Raw genomic sequence first — 25,383 nt, 5'->3', positions numbered from 1 at the left:
TAACTAATAATTCCCCATGTGGCACGGTATCAAACGCCTTACTGAAATCTAGGTAAATTAGATCCACTGCGTTTCCTTTGTCTAAAAAATCTGTTACTTTCTCAAAGAAAAAAGAAAAGGAGTATTTATGGCACCTTAGAGACTAACAAATTTATTTGAGCATAAGCTTTCGTGAGCTACACGAATATTTTTCTTTTTGCGAATACAGACTAACACGGCTGCTACTCTGAAACCTTTCTCAAAGAAGGAGATCAGGTTGGTTTGGTATGATCTACCATTTGTAAAACCATGTTGTATTTTGTCCCATATACCATTGACTTCAATATCCTTAACTACTTTCTCCTTCAAAATTTTTTCCAAGACCTTGCATACTACAGATATCAAACTAACAGGCTTGTAGTTACCTGGATCACTTTTTTTCCCTTTCTTAAAAATAGGAACTATGTTAGCAATTCTCCAATCATACGGTACAACCCCTGAGTTTACAGATTCATTAAAAATTCTTGCTAATGGGGTTGCAATTTCGGGTGCCAATTGCTTTAATATTCTTGGATGAAGATTATCTGGGCCCCCCGCTTTAGTCCCATTAAGTTGTTTGAGTTTCGCTTCTACCGCAGATATAGTAATATCTACCTCCATATCCTCATTCCCATTTGTCATGCCACCATTATCCCTAAGATCCTCTTTAGCCTTATTAAAGACTGAGGCAAAGTATTTGTTTAGATATTGGGCCATGCCTAGCTTATCCTTGACCTCCACTTCATCCTCAGTGTTTAGCGGTCCCACTTCTTCTTTCTTTGTTTTCTTCTTATTTATATGTCTATTGAACCTTTTACTATTGGTTTTAATTCCCTTTGCAAGGTCCAACTCTACTTGACTTTTAGCCTGTTTCACTTCATCCATACATGTTCTGACCTCAATAAGGTAGCTTTCCTTGCTGATCCCTCCCATCTTCCACTCCCTGTATGCTTTCTGCTTTTTCTTAATCACCTCTCTGAGATGCTTGCTCATCCAGCTTGGTCTACAACTCCTGCCTATTAATTTTTTCCCCTTTCTTGGGATGCAGGCTTCTAATGGCTTCTGCAGCTTTGATTTAAAGTAATCCCAGGCCTCCTCTACCTTTAGATCCATAAGTTCTTCAGTCCAATCCACTTCCCTAACTAATTTCCTTAATTTTTGAAAGTCAGCCCTTTTGAAATCAAAAACCCTAGTTGCAGGTTTATTTTTGTTAATCCTTCCGTTCAGTTTGAACTGAATTAGCTCATGATCACTTGAACCAAGGTTATCCCCTACAACTATTTCTTCTATGAGGTCCTCACTACTCTCCAAAACCAAATCTAAAATGGCATCCCCTCTAGTCGGTTCAGCAACTACTTGGTGAAGGAATCCATCAGCTATCGCATCTAGGAAAATCTGAGCCCTATTATTATTACTAGCACTCGTCCTCCAATCTATATCTGGGAAGTTAAAGTCTCCCATGATCACGCAGTTTCCATTAGTATTTACTTTATTAAAAACATTAAAAAGGGCTCTATCCATATCCAAATTAGATCCCGGCGGTCTATAGCACACCCCAAGCACTATCCCAGGGGAGGCTCTAATAGTTTTCTTCCCCAATATAATTTTTGCCCAGACGGACTCTGTCTTATCCATTCCATCGCTTCTTATTTCTTTACATTCTACCTCATCATTGATATACAATGCTAGTCCACCACCTTTACCTTTATTTCGGTCTTTCCTAAACAGCACATACCCTTCAATACCTGTAGTCCAGTCATGACTATTATTCCTCCATGTTTCTGTTATCCCTATAATATCTGGTTTCACTTCCTGTACCAGTAGCTCTAGTTCCTCCATTTTGTTACCTAGGCTCCTCGCATTAGTGTACAAACATCTTAATTTTTGCTGTTTGGCCTTGCTCACATTCTGTACCCGATTAGGCATGGTCATTCTACAGCCAGTATAACCTATTAGACTGGTATCCACACTGCCCTTTCTCCTTATATACATTCTCCTACCCATGGCTGTATGCTTTCTTACTTCGTTTTCTTCCCTCTCAATGCTAAAATCCGGCGTGGAGATTACCTGGACATCTCCCAACCATCTCCCCCAAATTCCTAGTTTAAAGCTCTCTTAATCAGTTGTGCCAGCCTCCATCCTAGAAGTCTATTTCCTTCCCTACTCAGATGAAGTCCATCCCGAGAGAACTGTCCTCTGTCCATGAATGCCTCCCAGTGGCCATACATCCCAAAGCCCTCCTTGTAGCACCACTGCCTAAGCCATCTGTTGATAGTCATAATCTTGTCACACCTTTGTTGCCCTTCTCGAGGAACAGGCAGAATCCCACTAAAGATTACCTGAGCCTCGATTTCCTTAAGTGTCTTCCCCAGCCTAGCATAGTCTCCCTTAATACTTTCCAGCGAGAATCTAGCCGTATCATTTGTTCCCACATGAACGATAATTAGGGGATTCTTTCCCTTTCCCTTTAGGATCCTTTTCAACCTCAGGTCTACGTCCCGTATCTTAGCATCTGGAAGACAGCATACCCTTCTATTTTCTGGATCAGCTCTGGTTACAGGCCTGTCTATTCTTCTCAGTAAAGAGTCCCCGATCACATAGACCTGCCTTTTCCTGGTGACAGTGCTATTCTCCAGTCTATCCCCTGTTCCCTCTGGCTGCAAGTTCTTTCCATTCCTATTCTCCCTTGTAATCCTCTTCAACCCATCCTGTATCCTCCTGAGGCTTATATTTGGTGTAGTCTCCATTAACTCTTCCCCTTTTCCTATATGACTAGCCACTCTTCTCTTCTTCCTTGTCCTCCCACCTTCAGTGACTACCTGCTGAGCCCCTTCATTTTCCAACTCTGCAAACCTGTTCCTGAGCTCTGTTTCTCCTTCACTAGCCCGTCTTTTCCTCTGCCTCGTTCTTTTAGTCACATGTTTCCACTGACCACTTTCCTCACCCAGTCTCCCCACAGAATTCCTCAGTCCTGCTTCCATCTGCAAGTCTGAGCTTTTCTCTTCAGATACCTCATGTCTTTGCTCCATAATCTGCTCAAAGTTAATGGACTGTGACTCCTATTGCTCCAATGTTTTGCAAATCAGATCCAATATTCCCAGGGGTTGTTGCCCATATAGTAACTCAAATGGGAGAAATCCCATAGAAGCTTGGGGAACTTCCCAGATGGAGAACAGAAAGGATGGGAGGTTGGAGTTGATCCCAGTAACAAAGATAGGAGGCCACAAACTTCTTTAGCATCTTTTACAAAGTTTTATTAAAATGCTTCACCAGCCTGTCGGTCTGTGCATGGTGAAAGCCCTAAGAAAATTAATTTATCTTTAGCAAATTGCATAGCTCCTTCATTAGCTGTGACATAAAATTGGTTCCCTGGTCAGTGATATTTCTTTAGGAATCTCCACCCGGGCGAATACTTTCATCAATTCAGTGGTGATGGCTGCCACCTTTGTAGAATGGAGGGGTATTGACTCAGAGTAGCATGTAGTACAGTTCATTGGTCACTAAGATATACTGATGCCCTCCTGTGCTTTTAGTCAATCCCTATTAATCAATGCCTACCCTTTTGAATGGGGTCGCTTCCATGGGAAAGGGTACTAGAGAGGCCTTAGGGACCTTTTTTGGCCTTGCAGACTGACATTTGGGGCATGAAGCACAATAGTCCTGCACTTCCTTGTGGATACCTTTTTTCAGTATTTTTTCCTGCCCATGATGTCCTCCACTTGGGCCTCTCATTGTGTCTTCTGCTCCTCCCTCTTTCCCCTCTAGGGACACCGCTTGTCCTAATCCAAGCAGTTCCCAGAAGAACTTCCAGTCTCACCGACTATCATGGGGTAAGCTAAGTTCGGGGCCACTCCTATGCAAGTAGTATCCGAGCAGTTCTGTATCGATAACTGGCAGTGGTGCAAGTAGAATTCATTTTTTACCGGTGCGCTGCACCAGCTAAACGGGGGGCACGTGACCTCCCCACATGACTCCTTACGTAACCCCGCCCCGAGCCTGGGATCCTGTGCTCTCCTCCTCCCCTCCCCATGATCCATCCCACATTACCCGGGGGGAAGGAGGGGGCTGTGTCCTCCTCCCGCTGCGCCGGAGACTTCTGAACCACAGGGCTCTCCAGAACCTCAGCGGCGAAAGGAAAACTTGGGTCCAATGGGCGTCCCACGCCAGCAGCTCCTCTAGTGCGGCTGTACCGGTACTGCCCCCAGCCCTGTCCTCCAGCGGGCTGCCTACAGACCCCAGACAGGAGATCCTAGACGCAGCTGTGTGCAAGGGCTGGGGGAAGTACAGCTGTGCTGGAGGAGCTGCCAAAGTGGGGCTGCCTGGTGGCCCCACATTCTGTTCCTCCTGTGACTTTCCGGTACAGTGTACAGGCTATAAATATCTTACCGGTACAGCATATTGGACTGTACCGCCCTACTTGCACCACTGATAACTGGACTTGCCTTATGGGTATGGATGTACATCCCAATGGATGCACATCCCCATGTATGCACCGAAGGTTCTCCATGACCGCGGCCAGGTGTTCTCTGATCATTGTCTGACTATAGCCCAGGTCTCCTAAGCCTTGGACCCTGACTCCATTACACTGTACCGGAACCACCAGTTTCTCCGAACCCCTCTTCTGGGTTCTGGATTCCACTGCCCAGACCTGTCTGTAGTTACAGTCCATATATGGGCAATCTCATTGAAAATGATCCAGTTGACCGCAGGTGAAGCAGTTGCCTGACTGGGAAGGTGCTTCAACTGTTTGGGCTCCGCCCCCGAATGGTGTTCCCATGTGGGGGGCCATCAGGTCACACTGGAACTGCCCTCCTGGCCTCTCTCTCCATGGATAAACTCCTGTGGTCAGTCTCTGCTCAGTTGGTCCCATCCCCTTTGGAGTGGCAGCCAGGATCCTCTTGTGCTTCCCCTCCTTGCTCTCCCCCGCCCCAGTCACCTGAGTTGGCCAGCGTTGAGTTGGGTCCCCTTCTGGTGTTTTGCAGGCAGGCCTGGCGATCAGCAAATAGTTCTCAGTCAACATCACTGCTTCCAACAGGGTCTCCAGTTGATATTGTATTACTCACCTCCAGATGGGAGGATCTGGAGGAATTGCTCTAATATGATCTTCCCCACCATCTGTATTGCTGTCTTTTCCTTGGGCTGGAGCCACTGCCAGAAGTGTTCCTTTAGGGTCTGTACCAATGCCCTAGGTCTGACACCAGGAGCAAATGTGTCTCATTGAAATCTCGGGTGGTGAGCCTCGTTGGAGATGCCAAAGCACTGCCTTGAGTAGGGAATAACCCTGTGCAGCTACTGTTTCTAGGCTCCAGTATATGGCCTGCACTGTCCCTGTTAAGTATGGAGCAACCAGGACCACCCAGCTCTCCGCTGTCCAACAGGTTGCCCTAGTGACTCTCTTGAATGTCACCAGGAAGGCTTCAGGTTTGTCATCTGGTTCCATTTTTGTCACCCTGATGCTGTGGCTGATGTGGTTCATTAGGGGCTCATTCACCTACACATCTACTAATGTGATATATGCCATCATGTGCCAGCAATGCCCCTCTGCCATGAACGTTGGCCAAACTGGACAGTCTCTACGTAAAAGAATAAATGGACACAAATCAGACATCAGGAATGGTAACATACAAAAGCCAGTAGGAGAACACTTCAATCTCCCTGGACATTCAATAACAGATTTAAAAGTAGCCATCCTTCAACCAAAAAACTTCAAAAACAGACTTCAAAGAGAAACTGCAGAGCTACAATTCATTTGCAAACTTAACACCCTTAATTTGGGCTTGAATAGGGACTGGGAGTGGCTGGCTCACTACAAAAGCAATTTTCCCTCTCTTGGTATTGACGCCTCCTCATTAATTATTGGGAGTGGACCACATCCACCCTGACTGAATTGGCCTTTTCAACACTGGTTCTCCACTTGTAAGGTAACTCTCTTCTCTTCATGTGCCAGTATATTTATGCCTGTATCTGTAATTTTCACTCCATGCATCTGAAGAAGTGGGGTTTTTTACCCACAAAAACTTATGCTATGATTCTATGATTATGCCCAAATAAATCTGTTAATCTCTTTTAGGGCTTTCAGCTCCTAAAGGGGGTCAGCTAGAGCAGCCTTCACAAACTTGTTGCCATTCCTGACACAATTCTCAGCATCAGCCTTGTTTCCTGGTGCTACATGCATCATTCATCCCCTTTCCCAGAGCTACCAGTGTCCTTTTAACTGTTCTTCTACTGGGAACATGCCAGTATCTGTTGAGGGACAGGGCCTCCCTAGCTCACTAATGCTCCACTCCCAGCCCTGGTTCAGTGTGGGGCCTGTAGACCCCATCACAAGAACTGATTTATTAGACATATTTATGGAAATTAAATAAACATGGGTTTTAGGGAAAGAGGGGCAGTACAAGTATTTGTCAAGGCCTCCTCCTCACTCTTCCTTCAGACCATATGAATGAGAGAACTGAACTGAACTCTGGCCATTCCCCGGACAGCTCTGGAACATAAGGCATGGGGAAGATTTTAATGGTTGATTTGTGTGGGGGGAAGGGAAGTTGAGGGAGAAATGAGGGCTCTTTCCTCACTAACTGCTTTACCTCCAGCTGGTTTAAGAAAACTTAAATATCAAATATCCAGAATAATGTAAAATATAATTAAAATATAAGTGTAGAACACATAAAATGCTATTTTACACATCATTAGCCAACCAATGGAATTCAGTCTTGTAGGAGGTAATCAATGTGCATAATGTGGATGGTCTTTTTTATAAAAGCCTACTAATTTTATGACTAACAAAAACATCTGTAGCTCTGCAAACTAAGGGACCAATGCTACAAAGACTTACGGTATGTAAATTCTTGCAGGATTGGGGCCTAAATAAAAGTAATCCAATCTCATGCTTCAGAGAATAAATTGATAATTTGAGAGGATCAATTAGGATTTCTTCCCCAATTCATACAACCTTGAACACTTCGCTAGTTGCATTATGCTAGATGTTAGGAATTTAAGATTTGTAACACTAGTACAGACCATTGATACATCAAGTCTGGATTGGTGCATCCCAGCTATGGTTAATACTTGATAGTTCAGACAAAGAGGAACAAAATATAAACAAATTATGATGCATCTGGCCAAATGTACAATAGTGAACATTTGCAGTAAAACTGCTTCGACCTTTGTGGTGATGATTTTACACCCCAAAGCATGAGACCTTATTAATCCTGTCTTATACATAATTTATCATACAAAAATATTATTTTTGGCCTTAAAATTATCCAGCTGCTTTTTAAATCTAGCTGTAGTATTTAACTTTCTGATCCCCTCCGGAAGCAATTTTCACAGGCAAATTACACACTGTGCAAAAATGGCTTTTTTTATTTGGTTTTAAATTTTCCTGCCATTAATGTCATATTATGAGACATCATAAAAAGAGGGATTGATAATTTTTTCTAACCCTCAACGTTGTAAGTGGAGTACCTCAATTAAGTCTCTTTAACTTTTCTTTTCCAGTTGAAATAATCCCAGTAATATGCAGAGGCGATGTGATGGATGTGCACACATTGCATGGAGCAGCAAGGGGGTGCACAGGTAGATTGATGTTGTGGGGAGACTGTCTGGGGTGTGCACATGCTGTGGGATGGCAGCATGAGGCTGAAAAGGTGGTTGTGCAAGAACTGCAGCGAAGCAGCATGATAGATATGTGGGCAAGTGTTGTGTGAAGGTTGGGGTGTTGCAGGAATTGGGTGTGTGAGGATAGAGAGCATCACATAGACATTTAGGTACCATAGGGAGGCAGCATGGGAGCGGTGGCTGGACACCATGGGGAAGGCATGAAGTGGGCACAGGCTGGTGCTGTGGGAAGGTATGGACACTACAGAGAGGCTGTATGAGGTGGGCATTATGGAGAAAACAGTATGGGGGATATGGGAGGGGCATTATGAGGTGGAAGGGGGTATGGGTGAATGTTGATAAGAGGTTTGGGTGCTATGGGTAGGCAGCATGGTGCATCGTGTCACACCAGTGAGATGGGGTGTGGGTGCTACGGGGAGGCAGCCTGCGGGCAAGAGATTTGGCTCGACAGGGAAGCAGCATGTGAAGGGTATGGGCAGACAGGGCAATGGGGAAGCAGTGTTGCGGCCTATTGCACCAGTATTATAGGTGAGCAGCATGGAGCAGAGGGCTGTACTCCAGGTCTTCCAAGGCAACAAAAGTCTAGTTTGATGCTCTCTGTAAAAGTTGGTGGGTGTTGCACTCTGTTGTACCAGAGCTATGGGTCTGTGGGACTGGGTTGGCAGGGGGAGAGTATGCACTGCCCCTATGGGGACACACGGGTGGCAGGCTGGAAGAGGAGACAATGGGGTGCTTCCCCCTGTTGCAGTGGTCCTATAGAAGGCGGGCACACAGCACAGGGTCAGGGGCCAGTGCAGGGAGGTAGTGTTTGAGGGGTGCATATGCTTGGCAGGTGCTGTTGCACCAGTGGGACAGCAGAGGTGCCCATCCTATGTGGCTCCAGGGGATAGGTCCCTGGATAATTTAGTAGGACCAGAGGGGAGGGGTTAATTTACGTGTTTATTTACATATATTTGCATCCTTTCCTCCCACAGCTAGGAGCCTCTTGGCAACTCAGGCTCAGTTCGCCTCTTTCCGGCAGCGCTCGTGTCTTTACGGGTGCGGCGAGGAGGGGCGTGCCTGTGCGCGGTGACGCAGAACGCAGGCTCCGCCCCCGCCCCGCCCCCATGGTCCCTGGAAAAGAGAAGAGAAAAAAAAACTTTTTTTTTTAATTGAGGAATCAACAGCCGCCATCTTGTCGCGGAGCCGGAGCGCGGCGCGGGCGGGAGCGGGGCCGGGCCGGGCCGGGCCAGGGCAGCGGGGCCGCCCGCCGGAGCACGGGCAGCCGCACGGAGCGCCGCGGAGGGGCAGACGGGCTCGGCCAGCGGGGCAGCGTCAGCCGGGGGGCGAGCCGGGCGCCGCCGCCGCCGGGAACGAGAGCAGTGGCCGCCGCGGCCGCCGCGCTGCGCTCATTGTTTTTCTTGCCGGCGGTGGCGGCTGCTCCTGGGCGGGCGGGGGTCGAGGGGCCGAGTGAGGGCCCGGCGCGGGGCCGGGGCGAGTCCCCCGCTCGGAGGGGAGGGGACGGGACGGGACGGGGCGCGGAGGAGCGGGGTGGGGGGGCGCTATGCTCCCTGAGTGACTGACTGAGCCGCCATCCGGGCACCTCCTCGCTCGGCAGGGAGGGGGAGCGGCCGGGAGGAGCGAGCCAGGCAGGGCGGGGGCGCTGGGCTCTCTCCCCACCCCGTCCCGAGCCCTCCTCCCTGCGGCCTGCTGCGGCGGCGGCCCGGCCCGGGCATGGGGCAGCGGGGGCCGCCGCCGGCCGAGCACTAAGCGGCGCTGTTGCTCGGCCGAGTTTTCCTGGGCGCTCCGCGCGGAGTCTCTGCTGGCGGCTGCCCGAGGCCGGGAGCGCAGGATCCGGGCGGCCCCGGCGGGCGGCGCGGGGCTGGAGCTGTGACCGCCGAGCCGGCTACCATGGCGGAGAACTTACTGGACGGGCCGCCCAACCCCAAGCGAGCCAAGCTCAACTCGCCGGGCTTCTCCGCCAGCGACAGCACAGGTGAGGGGGCCGGAGGCGGGCAGCCCGGGCCCGGAGCTCGCAGCTCCCCTCCCTCGGAACCGGGCAGGGGGCGGCTTCATGGGGGCGGCTTCTCGCCTAGGAGATCGGGAGAAACGAGCTTCCCCGCGGAACCGGCCGGTAGCCCCTCGCTGTCCGGGGTGACTCGCACCTAGCGGGGTCCCTGCCAGCCGACAGAGCCGGCAGGACAGGAACGGAGCCTGCCCTGCCGGAGGTCTACCGCCTGCACCTGACTCCCGGGGCTCTTCCAGCTGGGTCCATGGCCACTGGGTCGGACCCTGTGTGTAACTTCAGCCCGTAACCACAGATCTGTAAACAGTGAAGGGCTCTAGGGCGTAGTAAGACCTGAGGGAAGCAAAGGGGATTGTTTCAGACTCACCTTGCGCTTGTTTGTGCCTGGTAAACAAGTGTAAGTTAACGATGGAGCGAGCCAACCAGAACTTTAAAATTTCTATATTTTTTTCGGACTGAGGCAACATCTTCAAAGGCTTTTTTGGTTTCTCAGGAAAACGTGTGTTCAGAGAGATTTATTCCTGCAGTCTGTGCATGTATAACTTTGTCAAAACCGCATAGTTACCCAGTGTGCTGGAATAGCTCCTATCTGTTCAGAAATGCTGTGTAAATATGTGGGAATCAGTGTGAAGTGGTTCAGAGAAGTAGGTGTTTTTCTTTCACAGTAACTACTTTCAAAAGTTTTGGCTTTGGACAATAGTGTTTTTTTCAGAGCATATGATGTCGTTTTTAAACACACTGGATCAGCGTATTTTATGAGCTGTCAAATTTCCTCCCTTAAAATATAATTCTGTGCAGTACACATGCATTTCTTTTGTGTACTTTTGTGTGTGCATCCAGTTTCATCCTTGAATGTATTATCACAACCCTGTTCTTAACTAAAAACTGGGTTTAGTAAATGGTTGACTCAGTCTGCTCTGAGCAATTTTCCTTAAAAAAAAAAAAAGTGCATATTTTGTTAAGCATTTCAGTTGTATGGTACATTATCTTGTATATATGAAAACACCCCAAGTAGTGTTGTAATGTTTACACATTAATGTGGTGTAAATTTGACAGTAGGTTGTCTTACAGCCATCCTTACTGTTTCTCTGAGTCTTTCTGATAACAGGTGGGGAGCAGAGGAACACTTGAAAAAGAAAACGTACAAAAATTGGCAAAAGAACTCTAGGTCAGGTGTAGTACTTAGCCATTTTAACTCTTTTTTGGAACTGACTGGAGTTGACAGTGAATGACAATACACATTGCTGTGAAATGCACCATGTAAACTAAAAAAATTGAAATAATTTTTTCTGATCTTTCATATAGTCACTTTAGGTTTTAACAATGGTAGGTAAAAGATTTGAAATGGTGAATTTTGAAGGTGATAATTTTGGATGTTTTAATTTTAAAGAGAGAGAATGTCCCAGTTTTGCAAACTTACTTATGCATATGGGTAGTCTCCGTGAACTCAAGGGAATCACTCCAGTAGATAACCTTAAGCATGTGCAAAAGTGTTTGCGGAGTTAGGTCCTTGGTCAATAGAAAAATGACAGTGTCAGAGCAAGTACTACAGGTCTGACAAATAGGAATATCTCAGTAGGCACAATGTCTAAAATAACTTTAAAGATAAAAATTAAGATTAAAAAAGTTGCAGGTAGCATTGGTTTTGTTGTTGATCTTAAGTATGTTGAAAGTGCTTTTTCCAATTGAATGTTTTTATATTTGTTGCCACTGCTAGTAGGCAATACAAATTGTTAGGGTTCTTATGTAAAATATTACTCAAAACTCTGAACTTAAAATGGGATTTTCTTGCCTGTTGGTTTAATAACAAAGTTGCGTTACAACCATGAAAATTGCCTTTGACCAGTTGCTCCAGTTGATAGGTTTGAGTGATGTGCCCTCAAAATCAGCAGGCTGTTATGTTCTGCTATTGAATGATGAATAAAGCCTCAGTCCTGCAAATGCTTACAGACATGCTTGCTTTTAGTATTGTGAGTAGTCCCATTGGACTAAACGTTTGATGAAAATACCATTAATTATAGCTAAGTTCTTCCTTGTTTCCCTTTCACATGCTGCTTTCTGTAGCAGTTAGTAGATTTAAGAAGCCCATTTTCTGGGTAAATATTACCTGTTAACTTCAATCTTTCTTGTAGAAACAGTTTTCCTTGAGATTAGAATATGCAGAATTTTGGTTCTTTCCATTTGTTCTAGGGTGATGTAAGAATTGTTTGAGGCAAATGTTCCTTGGTGTATTGGAGTAATGTTTGCGTGATTGAAGTTAGTTAGAAGGCTTATGAACTTTTATGAACTTTTTTGTTAATGTCATAGTTCTGTACATTTTTAAATTACACTTTCATTTAGCATTTTATTAGCAGTAGAAAATCAAGGTATATTGATAGAATTAATACAGTGTATATGTCATAAGTCAGTATTTTAGTTGGATTACTAAGGTGCTTGTGTTCTTACAACAGCAACACTGTACACTAATCAAAGCTAGTTACTGGGAATACAGCTAGCTGCCCACTAGTTGACCAGTTTCATCCACATAACTAAGCTAATGAGTAAAATATCCATGGGAAAGGGTTTTCATTTATCAACCTAACCAGGAGGAAGGATCAATGTGTTTTGTTTCTGTATAATTATTTCTTTCTTAAATACTAAGTGACTTTCTTGTTGCACAACTTTAAGCATTTAACTCTTGTTTCATCTCGTATTTATTTCATAACAGCTAAGTTGCAGCCTCTTTATAAAAATATTTAATGTAAAATAGGTTTATGGTAACTGGTAATTTTAATCTTTAAGGGCCATAATCATTTAGTTTGTTGTCAGTATTCACATTTTGTCATGATGTACAGTAGACCATCCAGATTTTTAAATTAACGTCTCTGGAGCCAATGCATGCTGTGTGGGAACTGATGATATATTAATTAGTAGCATTTTATCTAAAGATGTAGCAAAATGGGCATCCTTTAAGATACCTAAAGGAGCCAATATACTGTGGCTGCTGTGATTTTTACTACTGTATGCTATGGTGCAAACAAGGGAAACAAGGCATCTGTATTTGTTAAATGCCTTGCAAACTTTTGGTGCTGTAGAAATATATTATTTTCAAGAACTAACAGTGGTAGTCATTCAAATTGTTTTATTTTATAGTCTTTACAATTTTAAATGTTTATAAAATTGTACACTCACATGATTTAGGGAAGTTAGGGTGGCTGAGTTGTTAAACTGCAGTTTTAACATTGAGTTGCCTGGTGTTTTTTGCAACTTCAAATTATGTACTGATTGATTAATTAGCATGTCTGTTTCTTAAACATCTGTACAAGTAGTTGTGACAATTAATGAAGTTTATGACTGTCCAGTGTATGTTTTAAACATAAATATTTTAAAATATTTTGAATTATTTAAAATAGAAAAAAATTACCTTGATATGAATTAATCTGCATAATTTAAAAATTGTTAGCTGTATTTCTTACTCACTATATTTTTAACTAAAACAGTTTTAAGAAGTTAAACTATACATGTATACTCATTTTACTTTGACCTTTTTTCTGCACTATACCCAAGAAATATGGTTATGCACTTCAGGTATCATTTCTTTCAGTTTAAAAGAAGTTAGTTTAATAAAAATCATCCAGATTTTACGGCCCTGAAATCTTAAAGATAATACCTTCTATTTAAATTAAGACAGACAATGGGAGTAAATATTCATGTACCTAATTGTGAATTCATATGACTTTACAAAGTGGTTTAAACCTATCTCCATTTGTGTGCCATGTGAACATTTCAGTTTTTTCGTTTTAAAGCATTAACTGTTATGCCCAGCTAATAAAATTTGCTTCCATGAAACTTATTGCCTGTATGATCAAATGTGCAAACACAAAAGGTCACTTGTATACCAGAAGACTTTTTATTGGATTTACATTCATGTACAATCCCAACAGTAGTTAGTAAATTTGAATTCTGCTGAGAAAAAATTATGAAAGAAATGATACTTGGAAAAAAGATACAGATGAAGAACAAATGCTTTATATTGTGTTTTTTAAATTGTTCTATGGAATGTATTACATTTATTTGCAGCACATTGCATTCCATTATCCTGCAAACTTTTTCCAAGGCACTTAGAGCATAAAATGTGGTTATAGTGAGAAAAATACAACTCAGTCTTTTGCAGGTATATTGGTTCTTAAGGCTGGCCAGGTGTATGTATAGTGGTGGGGAGCAGGGGAGAGAATCATGAAAGGAGACATGTGTAAGTGGACTGAGCTGAGTTTTTTATGATTTTATCACATCACAAAGTGTCTTCCCCATGGACCTATATAATTCAGTGCCATAAGATGTAATTCAGACCAAGAGCTTGGTAGGATTCAAAAATGGATTATGTGTTTGGATGAGAACGCACAGTTACACTAGATAGGATAAAAATATATAAATGAGATAAAAACGTATGCTTTGGGATATAAGAAAAACATACTAACAGCATGATGTTCAGAAGAGAAATTCCCCTTGGCATCTTATTCCAAAATTATCCATTATGGGTTTCTTGCATTGTCCTCTAAAGCATATGATGATAACCTGTGTCAGAGGTAGGATGCTAAATGGATTACAGGTCTGATCTTGCATGGAAATTCACATGGGAGGTATTTTGTGCTTTGCAGTGTTAATTTGTCAAAAATTATATTTTGAATTCTAATTGTACATGTGCCCAGAAGTTTATCAATGGGTGCATTTTTTTTATGGCTTTATAAATTTCAGGATAAATTCTGCCCTGCCCTGTGCTGTGTTGTGGAACAGACCCATTACCCATGTGTAATCCTCTGCAGAACATAAGACAGGAATCTAGGAGGTGTGCATGAGGGGGCACGCTTTGCTGCACCTTTGAGGTCTCCTGCTATCTGTTAGGGTAATTCTTGAAGTTTTCTTTGTAGAGGTGATTCAATTTCTATTCCTGCTGTAGTTTCCTGACTTGGTCATAACCCTGTGTCCATACCATCACAGTTATTTCCACAGCAATCAATGTGATGTACCAAACAGAATGTTATGACTTCAGATGAAGAATAAGCGGTCATAAGAGACGAACTATTAAACAGTGATCTTGTTTTGATGCAATTGTCTCTAATAATAAAATGTGAAGAAAGACACATACAAAAATCTTGCTACATAAGCAGAATTTTGTTTTTATGAAACATCAGCAGAAGAAATTCAGGTTATGGCCATGTACAGTGAAATAACTGGGACAGTTTAGGAATCTGACATATTCTTCTTTACGTGGTTTACACTTTCAATTTGAAAAACTTCTGTTAATTCATGCACGTTGCAAGCATCATAGACTGTGCAAAAACAGTGTGGCAACCAGAAGAGAACTGTCATCTTGATTATTGCTGCAAATTACTAAATATTAAATTCTGAACCAGATGTAATTCATGCAGTCTATCACTACTCCACTTCATCTTGCATTTACCTTCTCCTTTGCCACACAAGAGAAAAATAAGTTTAAAAATTTAAACCACTTAATAAATACAACGTACGCTTTAAGTGCAATAACTTTTCAGTATTCATATAATAAAATAACAGGTGTATAAGCATAGTATCAAGTATGACCTGGTGAGAACTCCCAGAGTAAGTCTGATATAGCAAAATGAACTGTTCTGTCTGAGAGGTGAAAGACCTCCTACCTCATCCCCACCAATCACAGGTAGAAGTAATTTAGTTCTTGTCTGTTGTTAAAAGCTTATTTGGTGCAACATTTTGAGGCAGCAGCCTTCTCTTGTGCAGTGAGAAGGAAGTTGGAGCATCCTAGATCAGGATGCATTTTTCTGCCATATATAAGCAGGCATCTCACTATTTCTGGAGTTACCCTTATTCATAATGATAAATTGGTGTGTGTTTACTTCCTCTCTGTATAGTTTCTGCCTTTGTGTACTCTTCTGGGATAAAGCCATAAGTTAATACAAAGCTTGGATCTTGTAGATATTGAATTTGAATCTGTTTTGTAGTAGCAACAGTCTTAAGTCTTTTTTTCTAAATTTTAGAGATGCAGTTCAAAGATATACAGAATCTTTGTATGGTTATACAGGATAAGAGCCAATGAAGGGTTGACCAGCTTGATGGTGCTGACTAGCCTCAGCTCATTGACGTCAATGGGAATTGAGACTACTTGGCTTCTTGCAGGTTCAGGACCATAGTGCTTTACACAGGGTTGACTATCATTCTGGTATGATGATGTTGGTATTTTTATGCAGCACGTTGAAAGCTGAAGGTTTCTTACAGTAAAGTGTATAAAATCATTGTTTCCGAGTCTCCCGTGGGCATGTGATCTCTTCCTTATGTATATTTGGTATATGCTTCAGTGCTGTACACTTTTGCCCAGGCTCTCAAAGCTAAATTGCCAAGCAAAGAAAAAAGTGTGCTTCAGGGATTTAGAATTAAACATAAAAATACAACATTGAGGCCACATTTATACAGCATAAAGGAACAGTAAAGAACGTAAGTTTTGTTTCATTGTTAATTTTTACAATGTGTCATGGGTTTGCTCGTTTATAATGTTGCTTAAATTATTCTTTATAGTAGGTTAAGGTAACAATGATTAAATTACATCTAAATATGTGTATTGTATATCTATATTAAGAAGACACTTCGTGGGAGAGAGTTTCAGAATATAATATATATATAATGAGGGTATAGTTGCATTAAATTGATGCTTCCTTTTAGATGAAGGAATGTAAACCCCACATTTCCTTGAACTGAAAGAAATGCTTTAGGAGCTTTTGTGATTCAAAAGGAGATATGAGCAGGTAGACTTTTCACCCCTTTAATATTGCCAGTTGCCGAAAAAATAATCTGAAGCTAATTTAAAAACAAAATAAACAGTACCTATTGTGCTACATGTCTGACATTTGACAGTAATTTTACAGTTATGCAGCACTACAAATGTTTGCCTGGCAAGAGAATTTCCTCCCCTTGAGTTAGTATCTGTTCATTCATCAGAGGTGGGTTGTCTCTCCTTCACTGCACTATGTGGAGGCTGCAGAGCTGTTAGTTTATGGAGGCCAAACCAAAGGGACTTGCCTGTTGACTTTCTGTTCCATACAGTTTGTGCATTTCATGCTCCTTTCAGTAAGAGCCAGCTTTTAATTTTAAGCATTCTTTTCTCATCATTCCACCTTTTTAGAGGAACAGAATAGACTTAAATTATATACGTGTGAAAATGTTTTACCTGTTGTTACAAGCAAGGCTGAAAAAATGCATTCACTGTGTCGGTATGGTGAGACAGGAAGCTTTCCTAGGTGAGTGCCAAATTTTAAGATTTCATTTTAAAACCCTGAAATTTCTAGTTTTTATGGCTGTAAAGATAATCTTACACTATGTTTGGAACGAATAGCGTGTCTTCCTGGTCAGTGGATGGATAGCTTCAGTGGCCTTGCTGCTGTTCAGAGTTTTGCAAGCTACAGCAAATAAAAAATCTGACACGTTTTTTGGCTGTAGCTTTTCAGAATCCAGCGGGCAGCTTGATGTGACAAAAATCACATCAGTTTTGCTGCTGCTTTTGAAATATGAGCAATAGCAGAGGGAGGATCTGGAATTACTCACTGGAGCAGAGGGACTGAGATCTGAGTAGTGAAGATACTCCTCAAGAAGCAGCCAAAGAAGGGATGGAGCTGTGGAGACTGCATATCCCTCAGCGGCAGGAGGCTCTTTGGTGTCAGAGGGAAGCAGAACAGGCGTGCTGCTTTTACCTTTTAGCTGTTAGATAAAGTTTTGTGGAGTATCCAATTGAGACACCTAACCAGAGGTTGATTTGAAAGATGATTACTCCCTACTCCAAAGAAGAGTCTATGGCAAGCATCTTGATAGGAATTCCACTGCTGTCTTCTTTCCGGCAGCCCGAGGTAGGGGGAGGTTGGTTTCTCACTTGGGTGTTACCCCCATTTTTCATTTTTACTTCTGGCTGTTAACTGTGAGTGTGTTAAGGGGAGCCTGGGAGGAGAGAGAGGTTAGAAAAATGTAGTAGACATTTTGGGGAGATGAGACGGTCTGAGATACGGGACAAAGAGGGTGAGAAGGGAAAGAGGAAATACATTGAAGACCATTCGGGGAAAAGATACATTACAGAGGTGTGAAGCCAAAAGGGTAAGAAGATGTGGAAAAAAGCAATAGACTTTTAGAAAGTTATGTTAAAGAAAGATTAAATAGAAAGTTGACTGCCTCGTTAGAGTTTAAATATAGTATACCCCAGTTGTATTATTTGGGATGTTTCAGAGTAGCAGCTGTGTTAATCTGTGTTCGCAAAAAGAAAAGGAGTACTTGTGGCACCTTAGAGACTAACAAATTTATTTGAGCATAAGCTTTCATGAGCTACAGCAGCTCACTTCATTGGATGTGGCTACTGGAGTGAATGATTTTTTTAACCCTGACTGGTGGTATTAAACCTCAGACTAGTACATGTAAATTTTTGAAATAGCAAATGTGACCCTTTATACTGTAATTGAAAGACTATAGAAAAAGCATTTATCTAAATCTTTCAATTACTTTACTTTGTGTAATCAGTTTCAATATTTGAGAAGTCAGTCAGTTCCTCCTTTGTTTGGGTTTTGCACACAGGGACAGGGCAACAAATTAGACAAATAGGAAAATGTTGGCCCTGAAACTACTTAACTCACATTTTGAGGTTGACTCCATTTTGAGTTGGCAGTGTCCTGTTTATTTCTGACCATTTATACCACATATCTCCACTTTTATCCAAAGGTCTGAGTGCTGTTCCTCTTGTCTAGGACACCACTGTGCTGCTAGAAGAGAAAATGGCAAAATGAAAGGAGACCATCCCTGCCCAAAGTTCAAAGTCACCCTCTCTATTATATTGAGTGGGGGAACTGTTCTGTGCTCATGGTCCTGCTCTGTCTGGATCCTTTTGGAAGGATGGACCTATTCATGGCATCAGTTTTATTTCTTTAGGGTAACCATAGAAGAGAGCCTTGGTAACTGATGCACTGGTTCAGAAATGGACAAAGCAGATTTTGTCTTTCCTCCTAATCCCCAATTCAAGAAAGGTGTTCAGAAGTTCAAGTGCAAAGGAGTCAGGATAGTTATCCAATCACCTATTCTGTTATGTGGGCTGTGGCTTATGAGACTCTGTTTTCAAGATAAGTACTTTTGGATGCAGTCATTTTTACCTTGTTTTTTCAAGAAAAAAATCCATCAACTAGGTGTACCCCAACAGTTGGAAAAGATTAATATTCTGCTGTAGAAAAGCCATGTGTTTTTCAGGAAAAAATCAAATCAGTTGGTTTTTTAATTTGTTTGTTTTCTTTGAACATCTATTGTACTCATTCATTTAAATGAATATAGTATATATGTGTATCTGTTATATAATTTTGATACTCAAAATAGGCTCTAATATTTTTGTGAATGAAATTTTAACTGTTGTAAAAAGTGTTGAGGACCTAAGTGTGCTTATGCCTGTTATGAAACAATAAGACAGTTTTATTAAACTGTCTGGAAGCGTAGAGGGGATGGGAATGGGACAGACTGGAGAGAGCAGCATGGTTAGTGGGTTTCTGTTCATCTTGGAAACCCAACATTGACACAGATCAATTGAAGGTTATGCCATATAATCTGAAATGTCCCACCCTGATTTTGGTAGTTTCACCTGCCTGTTATGCTAAATAGCAAATACAAAAAACAACAACAAAAAAACAGTTGAAGTATTATGCTCAGAATATAATCTTCCAGGAAGATCTAAGATTGTATATCCACTGAATACTGCATATGGAAAAACATGAAAAAATAAACAAGAGCTAAAGAATCAACAGTGATATTATTGGATGATGATTGATTGAACACAAGAAATGACCTGATAATAGTAGTAAGTATTCATACAAGGGAAAATGTGTCCTTTCTAAATGCTGTTGATTCTCTCTTTGAGAAGAAAATGGCAGAGTAAGTATCCAAGCTGCTGAAGAGGCCATCCAAGAAAGGAGAAAAAAGTACAATAAAGTATGATAGCTCCTTTTTTCTCAGAAAGGATACAAACAAAAAATGGAACTAGATTAGAGAACTTCTCAGGTGCAGCCATCCAAACATCTGATGCATGAGTATTCCATACACTATTTACTACTTTCTCCACAAGGCTAATGTACAATGTGGAAGCTTCGTCTCTGCAACAGCCATCAGGTCCAAGATTACAAGATTTACCCCAGGCATGAAATAGATCATGAGTTTTCCAGACTTTGTCCACTCTAAAACCAGCTACAGTTTTATTGCTTTAACCCCAATCCCAGAATCCTTTGTTGGATTAGGGTTGAGGTGCCTTGGATGGATATTGAGTGGAGTGAATCATTCAATCATAGAAGATTAGGGTTGGAAGAGACCTCAGGAGGTCACCTAGTCCAACCCCCTGCTCAAAGCAGGACCAACCCCAACTAAATCATCCCAGCCGGGGTTTTGTCAAACCGGGCCTTAAAAACCTCTAGGGATGGAGATTCTACCACCTCCCTAGGTAGCCTATTCCAGTGCTTCACCAACTTCCTAGTGAAATAGTTTTTCTAATATCCAACCTAGAACTCCCCCACAGAGTGCTTCAGCTTCTTGCCCCCTCCCTTCTGTCCCTCCCTCCTGCATTGTTCTGCTTCAAGAACGCATAATTATAAAATGGCGTGAAGCCATTTGAGTGATTTGATGGGGGTGGGATGAGGTGCAGATGGTCCAAAGTAGTTCACTCTTTTTTCCATTTTTGAGCATAGTGTGAGCAGAGAGCAGAGTGTGGGGTTTTTTTTTTTTTGTTTTTTTTTTTAAAGGGAGGGGGGACACTAAGTGCCATTGGGGGCAGCATGGCAGAATGAGGGAGCAGAGCTTCTACTTTCCTCATTTTACTTTCCCTTAGAACTTAGTAACTGCTGGGTTTTTGGCAAATTTAGCATTGTCTGTTGCCCCTTAGAGGCACAATCTCAGTTCAAGAAATGCTAGATGTATGAAGTACCTTAATCTCTATCAAGGGGCATGGCTACCTGGAAACTTCAAAGTAATGTTGCGGGAGCGCTTTGAAGTGCGAGTGTGGTCATGCGTGAGCGCTGGGAGAGTGCTTTCCTAGCACTCCTGGTAATCCACCTCCACAAGGGGATTAGCTCCAAGCGTTGGGAGCCTGTTTACACCAGCGCTTTAAAGCGCTCTAACCTGCTGTGCTCAGGGGGGTGATTTTTCACGCCCCTGAGCCAACAAGTTAGAGCGCTATAAAAGGTAAGTGTAGCCAAGCCCAAAGATGGTCTTTCCCCTAGCCCCACTAGTCCTGTCAGCACTGCTCACTATATCCCACCTGTGAAGGATAGGAGACACTAACCTGAGAAACTTTCCCTAAACATCTGATGAAGTGAGCTGTAGCTCACGAAAGCTCATGCTCAAATAAATTGGTTAGTCTCTAAGGTGCCACAAGTACTCCTTTTCTTTTTCCTTACCTTAGTTTCCTTAGACTAGTCTGTTCCACCAACACTCCCCGAAGCCAAGGATTTTATCTGTACTTTGTTTACATTTATCTTTCTAGGGTTGTTACTCTTATGAGACACTTTGCTTACATTTACCATAATCTTAGTATGGGTTTTAGCTTTGAGAGTACTGTATTTGAGACAGGGAGTTAGTGAGACAGGAGCCAGCCTGTGCCACCTTCACGACAGCTCTGCTGCTTCCTAGTGACTGAACTGGAGGATCAGCAGTCCCTATTTCTGTAACAAGGAAGGAACATTTTTGTTTTCAGTAAGTATGCAATGGAGTAAACTTAAAAAATGAAACTGGTGTCTTTGTAAAAAGAAAAAGCAAACCTTACTGATTATTGGGATTGGAGGGAAATAAGATTCTCCAAACACTGAAGTTAATTCTTTCTGAATGTAAGGTAGTTGGATTATTTTCAGTACCTAAGTTTGGTTACACAAATGACAAGAAGGTTAATTTTAAACTGACCTCATAAAACAGCCCCAAATAATTAACTAAACATTAACATGCAGAAACAGAGATGTGGCCATCATATTCTGTCTGGATATTGGTTTATTACTTAGCTGCTTTTTCTGACTAGATTACAATTTGAATTTAAAAGGTTGTTTCAATCAATTTTTCTAAAACCTAAAAACTGTTGTACATTTAACTTTTATAAAGTTAAATTAAAAAAATACAAAAGATAAAATAATTTGCTTTAGAAAGTGTTTGTATAAATTCTCTGTAGCTTAGAATATGTCTTCACTGAATATGTGACAGCTGCGCTGCTCTAGCATTTCATTGTAGACACTGCCTATACCAGGGGGAAGGGTTCTCCTGTTAGCATAGATAATCCACCTCCTCAAGAGGTGGTACAATTCTTCTGTCGACCAAGCACTGTCTTCTCCTGGGGTTAGGTGGATATAGCTGTGTCTCTCAGGGGTGTGGATTTTTCACATCCTTGAGAGATGTAGTTGTGCTCATGTAAGATCCCAGTGTAGACCATCCCTTCATCTAGAAAGAAGCTACTTTATAAAAGGTCAGGGTTGCAAAGAAACTACTTACTACCAAGTTTCTATCTCCAAATCCAAATATGAGGTTCATTATAGGCTGCTATTGAAAATATTAAGTGTTGATAGCAATCACTGATATGTCTTTGTGGTTATGTACTCTAGATGTAGGATGCTTTTCTTTTGGTGATCAGAAGGTTTTGGATTCATCATAAAAACCTGTGGTTCCTCAAAAATGAGATTCTAGTGGTATCCACCAAAATCATGAGATGGGCTTAAAAATCGTGAGATTTTACAAATTGGATTTTGAGTCTGAAGGGTGCACTTGGGCTACATTTGTAAACTGTTCTTTGCAATGAAGGGATAGAAACTTTCTGTATATGAAAGCTGAGATTCTCACTGAATCACATTCCAGTAAGGGCTGGGTCTCTTAAGAAAAACACCAAATATTGTGACACTTGTGATTAAAATTGAAAGAGTTGGCAACACTGATTTCTCTTCTGGTATGTCTTCACTGCAGAGTTAGCATGGGCTCTTACTTGGGTGTTGGCGCTTACTACTCTCCCATCAACACACAAGTCACTCATCTGAGTTAAGAGATGCTTGAAAGTTTGAAAACTGGGCTAGCTGGTACAGTTGAGGTTGTGGGTTAGAGTCTGGGTTCTGCTTTCACTGAAGCTGGTAACTTCCCTGCCTTGAAGAGAGCACACAGGCTCAATCAGTTGGTTGTAGATATTGCTTCAGTGCCTTTCAACATTTCCCTCTGTGCCCAGAAGGCAGACAGAATATCCCACAATTCATTGGGAAAGAACCATAGAGCTTACTGCAGCCCAGAGAACAGTGGGATGCCCGCAGAAAGCCTAACAATATACAAGGGAGAGTGCAGCACCAGTGAGGACACAGTAACTTGGGTAGGTTTTTGCAGGGTGGCTGTTCATACCCAGCCAGGCTGATGCAGGTGTTCAGACCTGGATGCTGATCACTCAGACTAACTGACTATGATGTGAAGACCTGCACTTTTTGGATTCAGAATAAAGAAGTTTTACTTTAGTCTCTTAGCCCTGGTCTACACTAGGACTTTAGGTCGAATTTAGCAGCATTAAATCGATGTAAACCTGCACCCGTCCACACAATGAAGCCCTTTATTTCGACTTAAAGGGCTCTTAAAATCGATTTCCTTACTCCACCCCTGACAAGTAGATTAGCGCTTAAATCGACCTTGCCGGCTCGAATTTGGGGTATTGTGGACACAATTCGATGGTATTGGCCTCCGGGAGCTATCCCAGAGTGCTCCATTGTGACGGCTCTGGACAGCACTCTCAACTCAGATGCACTGGCCAGGTAGACAGGAAAAGAACCGCGAACTTTTAAATCTCATTTCCTGTTTGGCCAGCGTGGCAAGCTGCAGGTGACCATGCAGAGCTCATCAGCACAGGTGACCATGATGGAGTCCCAGAATCGCAAAAGAGCTCCAGCATGGACCAAACGGGAGGTACGGGATCTGATCGCTGTATGGGGAGAGGAATCCGTGCTATCAGAACTCCGTTCCAGTTTTTGAAATGCCAAAACCTTTGTCAAAATCTCCCAGGGCATGAAGGACAGAAGCCATAACAGGGACCCGAAGCAGTGCCGCGTGAAACTGAAGGAGCTGAGGCAAGCCTACCAGAAAACCAGAGAGGCGAACAGCCGCTCCGGGTCAGAGCCCCAAACATGCCGCTTCTATGAGGAGCTGCATGCCATTTTAGGGGGTTCAGCCACCACTACCCCAGCCGTGTTGTTTGACTCCTTCAATGGAGATGGAGGCAATATGGAAGCAGGTTTTGGGGACGAAGAAGATGATGATGAGGTTGTAGATAGCTCACAGCAAGCAAGCGGAGAAACCGGTTTTCCCGACAGCCAGGAACTGTTTCTCACCCTGGACCTGGAGCCAGTACCCCCCGAACCCACCCAAGGCTGCCTCCTGGACCCAGCAGGCGGAGAAGGGACCTCTGGTGAGTGTACCTTTTAAAATACTATACATGGTTTAAAAGCAAGCATGTGAAAGGATTACTTTGCCCTGGCATTCGCGGTTCTCCTAGATGTAGTCCTAAAGCCTTTGCAAAAGGTTTCTGGGGAGGGCAGCCTTATTGCGTCCTTCATGGTAGGACACTTTACCACTCCAGGCCAGTAACACGTACTCGGGAATCATTGTAGAACAAAGCATTGTAGTGTATGTTTGCTGGCATTCAAACAACATCCGTTCTTTATCTCTCTCTGTTATGCTCAGGAGAGTAAGATATAATTTATGATCACCTGGTTGAAATAGAGTGCTTTTCTTCAGGGGACACTCAGAGGAGCCCATTCCTGCTGAGCTGTTTGCCTGTGGCTGAACAGAAATGTTCCCAGCTGTTAGCCACAGGGAGGGGGGAAGGTTGAGGGGGTAGCCACGCGGTGGGGGGAGGCAAAATGCGACCTTGTAACGAAAGCACATGTGCTATGTATGTAATGTTAACAGCAAGGTTTACCCTGAAAGAGTGTAGCCACTGTTTTATAAAATGTGTCTTTTTAAATACCGCTGTTCCTTTTTTTTTCTCCACCAGCTGTATGTGTTTCAATGATCACAGGATCTTCTCCTTCCCAGAGGCTAGTGAAGCTTAGAAAGAAAAAAAACCGCACTCGCGATGAAATGTTCTCCGAGCTCATGCTGTCCTCCACACTGACAGAGCACAGACGAATGCGTGGAGGCAAATAATGTCAGAGTGCAGGAAAGCACAAAATGACCGGGAGGAGAGGTGGCGGGCTGAAGAGAGTAAGTGGTGGGCTGAAGAGAGGGCTGAAGCTCAAATGTGGCGGCAGCGTGATGAGAGGAGGCAGGATTCAATGCTGAGGCTGCTGGAGGACCAAACCAGTATGCTCCAGTGTATGGTTGAGCTGCAGCAAAGGCAGCTGGAGCACAGACTGCCACTGCAGCCCCTCTGTAACCAACCGCCCTCCTCCCCAAGTTCCATAGCTTCCACACCCAGACGCCCAAGAACGCGGTGGGGGGGCCTCCGGCCAACCAGCCATTCCACCACAGAGGATTGCCCAAAAAAAAGAAGGCTGTCATTCAATAAATTTTAAAATTGTAAACTTTTAAAGTGCTCTGCTTAAAGTGCTGTGTGGCATTTTCCTTCCCTCCTCCACCACCCCTCCTGGGCTACCTTGGTAGTCATCCTCCTATTTGTGTGATGAATGAATAAAGAATGCATGAATGTGAAGCAACAATGACTTTATTGCCCCTGCAAGCGGTGATTGAAGGGAGGAGGGGCGGGTGGTTAG

At 43.1% G+C, this 25,383-nt stretch overlaps 1 protein-coding gene across 4 annotated transcripts in view; it reads left to right on the top strand.

The window, feature by feature from the left end:
* Positions 1-9,180: 9,180 nt before the first annotated feature.
* Positions 9,181-25,383, top strand: part of CREBBP (CREB binding lysine acetyltransferase) — a 183,305-nt gene continuing 167,102 nt past the window's right edge. For 2 of the 4 annotated variants that reach the window (XM_048868270.2, XM_048868269.2), the window contains exon 1: positions 9,185-9,610. In XM_048868270.2, the coding sequence (XP_048724227.1) occupies positions 9,526-9,610 (85 nt within the window). In that variant the 5' untranslated portion in view covers positions 9,185-9,525. Of the gene's footprint in view, positions 9,611-25,383 lie in introns of all 4 variants that reach the window. The other 2 variants (XM_048868273.2, XM_048868271.2) reach the window with 2 other exon arrangements.

This window comes from Caretta caretta, chromosome 10 (genome assembly GCF_965140235.1).
Source record: "Caretta caretta isolate rCarCar2 chromosome 10, rCarCar1.hap1, whole genome shotgun sequence".
NCBI classification, from domain to species: Eukaryota; Metazoa; Chordata; order Testudines; family Cheloniidae; genus Caretta; species Caretta caretta.
This window is presented reverse-complemented; position numbering and strand designations above follow the sequence as displayed.